General features: G+C 34.4%; 2 protein-coding genes across 7 annotated transcripts; both read right to left on the bottom strand.

Annotated features, from left to right (window-relative positions):
- Window positions 1–2,437: 2,437 nt before the first annotated feature.
- On the bottom strand, window positions 2,438–5,817 carry LOC145097965 (putative inactive leucine-rich repeat receptor-like protein kinase At3g03770). The gene is made up of 6 exons (XM_079035649.1): window positions 3,805–5,817; window positions 3,491–3,734; window positions 3,213–3,424; window positions 3,113–3,141; window positions 2,847–2,958; window positions 2,438–2,768 (listed from the first exon to the last, which is right to left on the bottom strand). The coding sequence occupies exons 1-6, from the start codon at window positions 5,248–5,250 to the stop codon at window positions 2,538–2,540; spliced, it is 2,274 nt and encodes a 757-aa protein (XP_078891775.1). The 5' UTR covers window positions 5,251–5,817; the 3' UTR covers window positions 2,438–2,537.
- A 2,409-nt stretch (window positions 5,818–8,226) lies between these two features.
- Window positions 8,227–11,867, bottom strand: HEMG2 (Flavin containing amine oxidoreductase family). 6 transcript variants are annotated; one of them, XM_079035643.1, is made up of 18 exons: window positions 11,703–11,867; window positions 11,542–11,581; window positions 11,229–11,364; window positions 11,079–11,144; window positions 10,890–10,940; window positions 10,747–10,803; window positions 10,538–10,596; window positions 10,373–10,409; window positions 10,213–10,278; window positions 10,075–10,115; window positions 9,862–9,988; window positions 9,605–9,778; window positions 9,457–9,531; window positions 9,249–9,372; window positions 9,054–9,162; window positions 8,808–8,940; window positions 8,564–8,670; window positions 8,227–8,452 (listed from the first exon to the last, which is right to left on the bottom strand). In XM_079035643.1, the coding sequence occupies exons 1-18, from the start codon at window positions 11,731–11,733 to the stop codon at window positions 8,449–8,451; spliced, it is 1,437 nt and encodes a 478-aa protein (XP_078891769.1). In that variant the 5' UTR covers window positions 11,734–11,867; the 3' UTR covers window positions 8,227–8,448. The 6 variants fall into 6 exon arrangements, 5 of the variants coding, with proteins under 5 accessions (XP_078891769.1, XP_078891767.1, XP_078891770.1 ...); XM_079035641.1 differs by having other exon boundaries at window positions 8,812–8,940; XM_079035644.1 differs by having other exon boundaries at window positions 8,808–8,886.
- Window positions 11,868–11,872: the final 5 nt, after the last annotated feature.

The raw sequence follows: 11,872 nt of genomic DNA, 5'->3' as shown, positions 1-11,872 counted from the left end.
TGGTCTAAAGAAAAATATTAATACATATCAAACATAATCATTTATAATAAATATGAGTCGATCTACGCAACAAGCACGTGAAGTAAAATATACTATGTCTACCATCCGAGAGCGGTTCCAATTGTATATAAAGCAAAACCACAATGGCCTACACACCACGACAAAATTGGGGTAATGTTTGTTTTTCATTCTCATCATCGGAGTTCATACTTGTCTTGAGTTGAAATCAAACCTTTGAATATACTAACATGATGTCAATGGAAGGCTCTACGGGTTTTGGTACAATCATAACCATTATGACAACGACAACATATATATGAATGAAACTGACAAAATGTCCAACTAATCGACCATTGAACCATTAAGACCAAATATTTAACCATGGAGAACCAAAATGATTCTCTAACCGTCATAAAGCACTCCTAATGTAGAGTTGGACTCCACAAAAATATGAAGCCAGAGTAGCATTCCTCTAATGTCTTACTCGTGTTGTTTTGGTAGAATGATAGTTCATATATATAGTTTTTTTTTAGAACGGCAGGCATGAATTAAAATTAAAACACTAGCCAGGAGCTAGGAGGAACAAATAGTCACAAGTAAACAGAAAATCAGAAAAAAAAAAAAAAAAAAAAAAAAACAGACAGAGAAAAGAAATAAGAACTCGAGCCACCTAAGCTTCCTTCCCTTCCGATTCCTCGCGTTGATCCAAAGATACGATAATGATTGTACCTCGAAAGGCAAAGTCGATTTTGAGCCAATGGTTTGGTTTGAGCGGTGGGATTTGTTGTTCCTGTATCTCCAAATTACCCATAAAAATACCAACATTATAGCCTCATGAATCCTTTCCAGTCTATTATGCCCCCCTAAAGATTCTTTACATTTTAGCAGCTCCATACAATTACTTGGATAATTCCCCAATAACCGCCACCAGTTGCAAACCTGCGCCCATGCCTCTTTTGAAACCGGGCAGCCCACAAAGATGTGGTCAACTGATTATGTGGCTTTATGACACATTTGGCATAAATCTGAGGAGCTGATACCAATCCTATATAAATTTTCCATGCATGGCAGCCTATTATGACTGGTTCTCCAAGCTAAAATGTTTACCTTACCCGGGACAAGTGGGTTCCAATTCCAAACAGCATCACTACGGGGCAGGGTCCGGTTATCTATATACTTTCGTAGTGAGGACACAGTATAAATACCCGAGTGATCAAGCGACCATGACCATTTGTGTGAACCATCAGGATTTAATGAGTTTTGGAAGAAACTAAGAAACGGCACCTGATCTTTTTCTAGAACTGGAGGCAGGCAAGCAATCGAGCCCCAGCAGCTACTTCTTCCTCTAACGGCCATTGGCCGTGCCAAACCACCCTCTGAACCATGAATGGCTTGAATTACCAAGGCCCAAATGCTGTCCGGTTTGGTTCTGAATCGCCACCACCATTTACCCATGAGGGCAATATTCTGCGCTTTCAAACTTCCAACCCCGAGCCCCCCTCTTTCTTTGGCTGCTAGAATTTTTTCCCAAGCAACCCAGGCCATTTTACTTGCTTCCAAACTCCCGCCCCAGAAAAATTTCATCCGAATTCTTTCCAGGGATTTAAGTACTTTTGCAGGGGCCTTATAAAGCGAGAAATAAAAGGAGCCAAGGCTATATGAACTCTTGAAGTTCATATATATAGTTAACCTAACAATATGGATTGGATGCCCTACAACGCTCTCTAAAAAGCCTTAGTATGTATGGAATTCATCCAAGTCGAATAAGGCATTAATAATGCAACAATAAACTTAAATATCAAACTTTATTGTTTAACCGTATGGGCTTAGGATAGGCCTAGTGCGGATTGCGCCATATTTCCCTTCATAATTGTGTGAACCACTCTGCATAGTAGCTTGGTCTGGTTTGGTCCTTGTCGGTCTATATAACTTTGTGGTTGATGGCACTGCATCCTAACACTCATAACGTTACATATCGGTCTTGGGATTAATCATATCATGCATTACTAGTCCTTATTGTATGACCAAGTTGGCTCAAATAAAAGTGTTTTGCATGAGAAAAATTAAGTTCACCCATTTTTCAAAGACTTTCGACCCCAACATCTTCCCGCTTCGACTGCAATGGACTAATAGCCTAACTAATTGGTCATGATCTTAGAAATCTTGTTATATATTTGTTAGGATTATGATTAGCATATTTCCGTAGTTATCCTTGTATACATATAGTGGGTTTTATATAAGAAATAAATCATGGAACCTATACACTTAAATATTGAAGGATGAAGCCGAAGTGGAAAATAGGAATTCGAGGGGATATTGATTTGTAAACTAGATTTTATGATAATTAGTTGTTAAGACTTTAATTTTTTATTTTTTGTAATCAGTAATTAAATTTGTTAGTGTAAATTAGCAGGGCTGTAGCTTATTATAAAATAAATACTTCAAGTTTGGGTCTCCTATTTCTTCTTCTTGATCAAAATCGTGTTTCTGATTTTACAACAAAACACAGATGCAGATGCAGATGCTGGTGAAAACAATCAACACTGTGATGCACCTTCTGATTTCTGGTCAAGATCAGCCGTTGACTGTACTTGAGCTGCATACTGCAAGTTCCACAACACATCCTCAAATGACGGCCTGTTTGTTGGTTCTGGTGATATACACTTGTTTGTGATGGATATCACAATCGATAAAGACTCCTGAGAGCATGTTGTTAACACCATCGGATCCACAATCCTCTGCCTTCCATCTTGGCTTCCAAAAGATTTCTGTTCAAAATTCAACAAACAATTTCTTCACAAATTACATCAAATCATCACACTATAATATAGTATGTATGACTATACCATTTCATTTAGCAAAAATGCTTCCCCTTTCCCGCTTACTATAGGCCCCACAAGTGCTTCAAGCAAAATGAAACCAAAATCATATACATCGTCTGCCAACTTCTTTAAACGCCTGCAACACAACACAACACAACTTGATATATATATATATATATATATATATATATATATATATATATATATATATATATATATATATATTACAAAGTATTTTTATATTTGTGTAAAACAAATCAAAAAGAGAAATCTTTAGAAAAGTTGGTTACCATGATTTGGGTCCATCTCCTCCCTTTGCCTATATCACAAAATTTAATTTAGTTTAGAACACAAATTCGGTAACACAAGATTTTGAAAGATGATACACACCTCAAACTGTTCTAGCTCTCCAGTGATGACCGACATTCCATAGTCACTCAGCTTTGCAATCTGATAATCATCAAGCAATATGTTGTTTGTCTTCAGACGATTACTTGAAGAAGCAGGGATCACTCCTGTATGCAGAAAGTGTACAGCTTTCGCCACACCTATAAGAACTGCTAATCGATCTGGCCATTTCAGGAGTCTTTCTGGACCATTTTCTGCAGGATTAAATCAAGTTATTTTGATGATTTGAGAATTAGTAATTACCAACCTTTTACCTTTACCTGAGAGAAAAGCTCGGAAGTTTCCATTAGGAATGTACTCGTACACCAGGAAGATTCTGCTAGAATTCGAATCTTCTACTCCACCATCGTGAATGCAATACCCCAAGAAGCTAACTAAATGCGGGTGTCGAAGCTTTGAAAGCAAATCCAATCGGACTTTCAAGTTCCGAATTGAAGATCTTTTGAATAATGATAGCGATCGTATAGCAACATAGCCTCCATTTTCTAGCCTTCCCCTGTAAAGCTGTAAAAGAGTCAATTAATCGTTAGTTGATGGGTATACATGAAACGAAACAAAGCCTAAAAAAAAATACCTTTCCGATAGACCCTTCACCCAAAAATGCCGATTGATCAAAGTTTTCTGTAGCCTCTGCTAATTCTTCCATGGAAAAGACTCGACATGAAGGAGCGACTTGTGTCCCTGCTTCGGATATGATCCCTGTTGGCGCGATGTCTTCGGTTTCTTTTGATATCGTGTGGTGTAGCGTGACTGTCTGTCTTGAATGATATCTTTTGCGAAAGATTATGAGCACGATCCCGAATGATACCAAGCAGATCACCGTACAAATGACAACAATTAAAATCCATAAAACTTTACCCCAAGATGGTTTCTTTGTCGTGTGTCTTTTGCAATCAGATTCTAGGTTTCCATTGCCCACAAACAAGCAATTCCCAGTGAAATTCACAACTCGCTTATTACTAGATAGCGTGTCCAAACAAGAAGGAAGTTTACCCGTAAACCTATTGCTAGAAATATCAACAAACCCTAATTTGTTTCCACAGTTGATTGAATTCGGAAGAGACCCACTTAGCATATTGGATGCTAGATTGAGATAGGTGATGTTTGGCAAAACAAATACAGCAGATGGGGGTGTTCCGATCAGTGAGTTGGATGACAGGTCGAGATGGTGAAGGTGGTTAAGTTTTCCAAATTCCGCAGGAATGTTACCAGAAAACGAGTTATTGCTTAGAAGAACTGTAATCACTCCTTTAGGCAACAATGGAAGTTCAGAATCTAGATGATTTTCCCTCAAATCTAGTAAACGTAGATTAGATGAAGTAGTTAAATCGGGTAATTTACCAGAAAGTTGATTGTGTGAAAGAGACAAATCTGTAATTGTTGTGATCTTGGTAATTGAAGAAGGAAAACGACCCGTTAATTTGTTGTTCTTTAAGCTCAAAATGGTAAGATTTGATAAGGAATGGAACCAGTCAGGGATAGATTCATTGAAGAAATTTCCATCTAATGTTAACGTATGAAGCTTTTGTAATCTTGAAATCTCATTTGGAACAGAACCAAACAAAAAATTTGAGCTCATATCCAAGACTTCAAGTGAATGGAGTCTATGGATTTTATCAGGAAGTCTTCCCCAAATTCCCAAGGATACTAAGCTAAGAACCTTCAATGTCGATAATCTAACTAAAGTAACAACAAAAGAATCAATGGAGAAAGAGTCGGATAATGTTTGATTTTGAATTGCAAACCCATGAAAGAGAGTGACATTTGAAAGCTTATCTTTATCTCCCATGATTTTGAGCTGGGTAAGAGAGTTGTTTTCACATCTGATGGTGACATGAAGAGTTGAAGGTAAGTAACAAAAATCACCAGTGTAATTTTCCCAATTGTTTAACTGAATTGGGTACTCCAAATGCTTTCTTAGCTGAAGAAGAAGTTGAGATTGAGTGGCTTCTAATGCGTGGGTGTTCGAGGTCATGAAACCCCATGAAATGAAGAGTATGTGAAAGAAGCAGTACAACATATTAATTTCTCAAAGGAATTCAAGAATCCTGAAACTGAATCAAAATGTAGTGACCCGTTTCATAAAGGAATTCAAAAACACATTCAAGAATCTTGAAAATGGATCATAATTAGCCTAAGAACTGGGGGTAATTAAATACATACCCAACACAAAGCATTAAGCATGAATTATGCAAAACGTGTAAAGAAAGAAAGAAATGAAAGGGTGATAAAGTTTTGTTGAATGCAAGGTGTTGAAGGGTCCTTTAGTGAGTAAAAGAAAAAGGGAGAAATGGGTGTTGGAAATAAAAGCAAGAAAAGAGAGAGAGAGAGAGAGAGAGAGAGAGAGAGATGAGTAATGGGGGTAGTTGAACGAACACAAAGAAGAAGAAGAAACTGCAAAAGCATTTAGTGGAAAGCTGCTGCCATTGAAGAAGAAGAAGAAGAAGAAGAAGAAAAAAAAGAAAGGATTGTATTTGTGGGGGTCGGGTGTGGTCGAGTGACGACGGCATTCGGATCCTGATTTGATTTAAGAATAAGAGGCTGGTTTTGTTTCAAGACAGATACGAAACTCGATATGCACAATCATTGTGTTTTTTGTTCCTGTCTCAAGTGACACGTTTCATTGGATATAGTTATGACTTATGAGGATTTTGTTCATTATCCGCTACAAATAATCTATGCCTGATTATTTATATAAATGTTAGTGTCTGTATGTAGAGTACAATACAAGAAGTATTAGATCTTTTTATTGATATGTTAATTATAACAGTATATTTTTACTTTTTTCATGTTACAATAAAAAGTAAAAATAGAGTGTCATAAAGCATAATAGTATAATAAAAAAAATAATTTTTATTATAAGGTTGCAATAAATAAATAAAAATGCTATTATATATGATTATATGAATGAATATTGTTACTATTCGCGTTAACCTTTTTTTATATACAAAAGATAGTTTTCTTATAGATTTTACAAACTGTATATCATAATAGCATCCATTATTGTGACCTATTTGAAGCTTGCATGATTTTTCTCCTATTTGTCACACTTGTCATTATTTTATAAATAATCACTTATTTTACCTTTAACGTGACAAGTAAATAGATATCCCTTATTCATCTCAAAATAAGGAGAGCATTTTTAACTCTGATTTAACTAAATTACAAATATATAAGAAAGATCAATAACAAATTTACTTTACAAAATGATAAATGGTTGGAAAAGTATCAATTATGTTAAAAGTGTTGTATGTAGGGGACCCTTAATGAATTCCAAAGGACTAGACTGATATTAGCTTTAAGTATGGGTGACCCGCACACAACAACTTCAATAACTCATACATGAATTGATTATAGTCCTTTAGTATAGGGTATAACCCTCTCCTTTATTTTGTTTTGTCCCTTAATATCCGTATATATATTTTTATTTTTTTAAACGGTAAAATTATATGTATATAAGCCGATGGATATGGACAATATGTTAAAGGGTGTTATTACATCAAAAAGATGTCACTCATATATCATGTCATTTATAATGTTATAATAGCAATTGAGGAAATAGCAACATGTTATAACATTTATTGTTTTACATGTCATCGGTTTTATTTTTCCTGATCTATTTTTTTCGATTCATTTCTTATTTATTTCTTTTTTTACTTTTTTAATAATTATAAAAATAAAAATATAATATAATAAAACATGTTATTTAAATAAATCTTTAAAAAAAACATAACATTTAAAAACTAAAACCAACATTACATGAGAAAAAAAATACCATAGTCCTGATTTTAAAACAAAAAACAAATAACATTTAAAAATAAATAAAAATACATTTTTTTCCTAAATTATTCATCTTGGTTACCATCGTATATATAATCTGTCAAGTCTTCTCGAATTTGCTTCCATTTTCGTACGTCTTCAATATCAACAACTTTATATAAATATCCAATTGTCTTTGATTGAAATTGCACATATGTAGACTCTATAGTCAAATACTCCGCAATATTTTGTCATTTATCTTCAATTATCATGTCATGCATTATGATATATGCATACATAATATCTTGTAGAACTCCAAAAGCACATTTCACATCCTTACATGCTCTTTCTTGTCTTCTCTTGAAAAAATTGTCTCTTGGTTCTATTGGGTGTCGAAATGCCTTCACGAAAATGAAATTTGATGGACATATTCCATCTAATATTCAATCTTGCACGATTACATGATGGTTTTCCAAGATACCAAACAACTTATATTATATGAAGACCAACAAGAAACACAAAAACAAAGTACGTCAACGACCAACACTTAAAACTTGAAAGAAACTAAACTAAACATGACATGTAAAGTAGAACCTGATAAAAAGATTTTAGTAACGATAGACTTCATAATTTCGTATAGGGAGTAAGATATGTGTCTTATCGTTTATTATGTGATGTGATTTTTCCTTACGCCTAATAACTTAATTACTACTTCCATCTACCTCATAAAACTTATAATCTTCGCTTGGGAATATTTTAATTCTAATAAAATATTCTAATTATAGTTTCAGCTTTCATGGGCTCTAAACTAGGTACAAACTTATCCAAAATCATTCAATCACAAATTAGATCCACGAGTAGTTTTTTGTATATTACTCAATAATCGAAGCAAAAGCAAGATTTTTTTAGTAAAACAGGTTTAAATAATTAAATGATTGATTATATAAGCGTAATTCTAAAAAATCTGAATAAAATACTATGAATATAGTTTTAAAAAAAATTAGTTTTGCAATACAAAAAGATTAGCAAACGGAGTTTAAAAAGACAAAGACATTAAGACAAAAGGACAAAAGGAGAAAAGGAAAAGAAAAAGAAAAAGAAAAAGCTGATCCTTGTAAGGGAAAACTTTAGGTTTTGATAGATAGTGATATAGATTTGGAGACAATATGGGACTTTATCTTTCAGGGACAGGACAATCATAATTCATTATTCATAATGTTGACTTGTGAATGAAAAGTGAAAGTGAAGGCGTTGTTTGTAAATTGTGATTAATAGTAATTAATTAGTTTTTAAAGGTGGAGTGGTTAATACTACTTAGGACTTAGGAGTAATTAATTAATAATTAATACAGCATTTATCTTAACTGTCAACTGAATAAGAATCCAAATACGAAATTACGGATTCAGCCGCTTTGCATCCAGATGATATGGCTTTCCCAACAGAGATCCCTCCTTTGTGGTTACCTGTTAGTTAGTCAGTCGCATTCAACATTTCAACCAACCCACTTTCTTTTATATTATTATTAGTATTATATTTATTTAAAATATGTAGCATCAGATAAATAAGAAAGTTACCTGCATAAAAGTATCCAGGTAGCTCTTTTTCCATCTTCTGAATTGCATCTATAACCAAACCATAGTTGTGCCCATACAACGGAAATGCCTTGCTCCAGTAATAGTGTCTGCATTGCAATTCCACTCACGTATCATAAACACAGGTTCAAAGGAATAAAAGAAACTCATCATAAATTGGTGTAGGTGTAGGTGTACAAAAACCCTACATCTTAATAATAATAATAATCATAATCATAAAACATACATACGTCAAAAAGTTTGGCTCCCCCTCTGCACCAAGCAACTGTCTGAGGTCGGAAGTTACTATCTGCTTCAGCTCATCCCTATCATTACAGTACAGCAGTACATACATACATATATATTGCCCATTATCATCACTACAAACAGTGAACAGATACATCTCATCCAATACCAATATTATTGGATATGGATATGGCTTATGGGCATCATATTTAACAAACATTCAAACAGTTTTTATTTATTAAAATACCTGGAGGCTTTGGCCATTTGTGGATTTCGGCTCCCTCCAACAAAAGTGGTATAAAGATACAAGTCTTGAGGGGCACGATCTGGAAACATCATGGAACAAAAAAGAGTGCCTGCATAATATTAATACCACACATTTTTTATTTTTTATTAATCTTCATATAATAATAATAAGAATTATCATTTAATCTTTAGTTACCTAGTGTCTTTAACCCATTTTCCTGCTCCTTGCCAGGAACAAGAACTCCAAATCCTTCAACTGCCCGCTTCACATTCTCCTTTTTGAACGTCGAAATTACGACCGAAACTGGCATATAACTCACCTGATTTTTTATTTTTATTTTATTTAAAAATCTCAACACTTTCTGCTAAAAAAATAAATCCATTTCTTTCACATATTTACATACCTCTGGTATGAAATTGAGCAGAAAAGGATTTCCTCTTTTTGTAATCTTCATTTCTTTCACATTTCCAAGTGGAGCCTAATTTCATAAACATGTTATAAATCTGCAGTCACCTACAACTTAATAACCTATAAATTGAGTGTTTACTCACTGTCATGATTACAGCATCAAAAGACTGCTGTTTGTTTTCTTCATCTGGACCACAATAAATTGACCAGTTCCCAACTCTTGACCCCTCATCACAGCTATACGACATTTCAAGCACTTTTGATCGGAGATTAAGCTCACCTTCTCCAATCTCTTTACACAGTGCATTCGTGAGTGTCTGTGTATAAGAATCAAGAAACCAAAATAAATTACCAAGCAGATATCTCACTCACAGATTCAACCAACTGCATTCCATCTCACCTGCATTCCCCCCAAAAATGAAAAAGAACCACGCCTACGCCTACGCTTGCTGTTTGAAGGAGGACTCTTTTTCCCACTTCTTGAAGTGAACATAGACTGAACAGCTCCAGAAATGATGGAACCAAACCTAAGTGCCATCAACATCAATATTCATTCATTCAACTGATGATGGATAGATAGATAGTCTTGGAAGAAAAAAAGAATGAAACATACTTCTTCTCTAGTTCCCATAGCTCAGGAAATGCATGACGCATCTGTATGGACAATGGAATGTGGTTTTGAGTAGTTAATCAAAAGTAGCTATGTATATTTCCTCAAAAACTTTACAGCAATAGGGATATAGTTACTCACAGAAAGTGATTCGGGATCTGCAGCGCTTGTTCCCGCAACAACAGGGTCAATCAGATACTCAACAACCTTACATTATTAACATTAATAACTACTATAAGAGAAAGAGAAAGCAAGAAGAATCTTTTAAACAATTAAAACAGAAATGTATGTATACAAATACCTCCTTCCCAAAATGACGCTGAAAGAATCCTGCAACACTGCAAAAGGACATGTTTAAAAACTTAAAAGGCTCATTTATAACTACTTCAAGTGGATGATATATATATATATATATATATATATATATATATATATATATATATATATATATATATATATATATTACCTTTCTTGAGGGTCGGACGTATTTTTCTTCCACAACATTGGCTCTAGAAGAATTTGGAACTGCAACAAACCCAATAAACTTTGTAATCATAAATCTTCAACTTCTAACACAAATCAATAAATAGGATATATAAAGAGTTGTCTTGAATCATTAAGAAGATAATATGAGAATGTAGGACCAGAATAAGATCTGGCATGCTACTAACGCACCTTTGATTGAGTGGAAAGAAAACTGCTTTGGATTAGTGCAATTGGGTTAGAAGGTATCTGCAATCAATCATGAGTTATAGTCACAAATAAAGGATATGAAATCAAGTACAGGTTTAGAGATATTCATATTTCATAATTCATACCAGTACAGGTTGTCCATTTCTTACAATATAACGCTTGTGCTGTGAAAGTGGCTGCAATAGGAAACATATGGTAGGAGTAGGACTCAGAATATATATACACACACATGACCTCTAACCTCAATCAAGGTATAAAATGGAAATACTCATTATAACAGACAAGTATGACTGCTATTATATATATTCACTTACAAACTGTTGTTTATCTCGAAGCCCAAGATCATCAAGCAAACTGCTGACATCTGCCTCACTTTCAGTCTGTATGATATGAGGTAAAATGTAAGGTAAGCATCACCAATTGCTAAGATTGATACTAATATTGTAGTAGTAAGAGATGCATACCATAGTATTGGCACCCTCATCCCAAATCAAACCATCTTGTGAAATGCTTCTTAGTTTCCCTCCTGCTCTCCCATCAGCTTCAAATACAGTCACATTCAATCCGTGTACCTTTAACTTATAGGCAGCAGTAAGCCCACTGAAAAACATAAACTAATTAGTTCATGTTACGATGCGAATTTCACTAATGCTTTTGGTTTCTTAAACCGATTATTACACCGATAAAGATATTGCAATTCAGTAAAAACATCAACAGAATTACTTGATATAGTAAATGAGCAACAGAATTTTCTACATTCAGTATAAACTATCATACCTGACACCGGCACCAACAACGGCAACTCTCTTAGCAGGACCTGTTACAAAATACAAAACCACATGGTTAATTATATATATCCAACTGTTTTCTCAATTATACTTGCAAAGGCGTATACAAGTAGAAAATCGGTATTAAAATGCAATTACAAGAACCCTAACTTTGCTTTTCATCTGTGGTGGGTGAAGCCATCGTTGTTGGTTGGTGTCTCTGTGTCTGTGTCTGTGGGTAAACTCGCCTGGTATTCTGATAATCAATCGGGTTGGTACAGTAGATGTTTTTCTCGGTTCGGGTCGCGAGTAAAGTAATTGCGTGCAATCCACTCCACTTC

Source organism: Lactuca serriola, chromosome 4 (assembly GCF_051521515.1).
Source record: "Lactuca serriola cultivar US96UC23 chromosome 4, Lser_US96UC23_V15, whole genome shotgun sequence".
In the NCBI taxonomy this organism is placed as follows: domain Eukaryota; kingdom Viridiplantae; phylum Streptophyta; class Magnoliopsida; order Asterales; family Asteraceae; genus Lactuca; species Lactuca serriola.
This window is presented reverse-complemented; position numbering and strand designations above follow the sequence as displayed.

What these genes read in the sequence shown, in the direction of transcription:
- LOC145097965 (XM_079035649.1), bottom strand. Translation starts at nt 5,250, where the DNA reads ATGTTGTACTGCTTCTTTCACATACTCTTCATTTCATGGGGTTTCATG. An exon ending in GGAGATGGACCCAAATCATG is followed by an intron (nt 2,959 to 3,112) that starts GTAACCAACTTT and finishes GTTGTGTTGCAG; the next exon opens with GCGTTTAAAGAAGTTGGCAG. An exon ending in CATTTTTGCTAAATGAAATG is followed by an intron (nt 2,769 to 2,846) that starts GTATAGTCATAC and finishes AATTTTGAACAG; the next exon opens with AAATCTTTTGGAAGCCAAGA.
- HEMG2 (XM_079035641.1), bottom strand. Translation starts at nt 11,733, where the DNA reads ATGGCTTCACCCACCACAGATGAAAAGCAAA. An exon ending in ATGAGGGTGCCAATACTATG is followed by an intron (nt 11,145 to 11,228) that starts GTATGCATCTCT and finishes CATATCATACAG; the next exon opens with ACTGAAAGTGAGGCAGATGT. An exon ending in ACGTCCGACCCTCAAGAAAG is followed by an intron (nt 10,410 to 10,537) that starts GTAATATATATA and finishes GTCCTTTTGCAG; the next exon opens with TGTTGCAGGATTCTTTCAGC.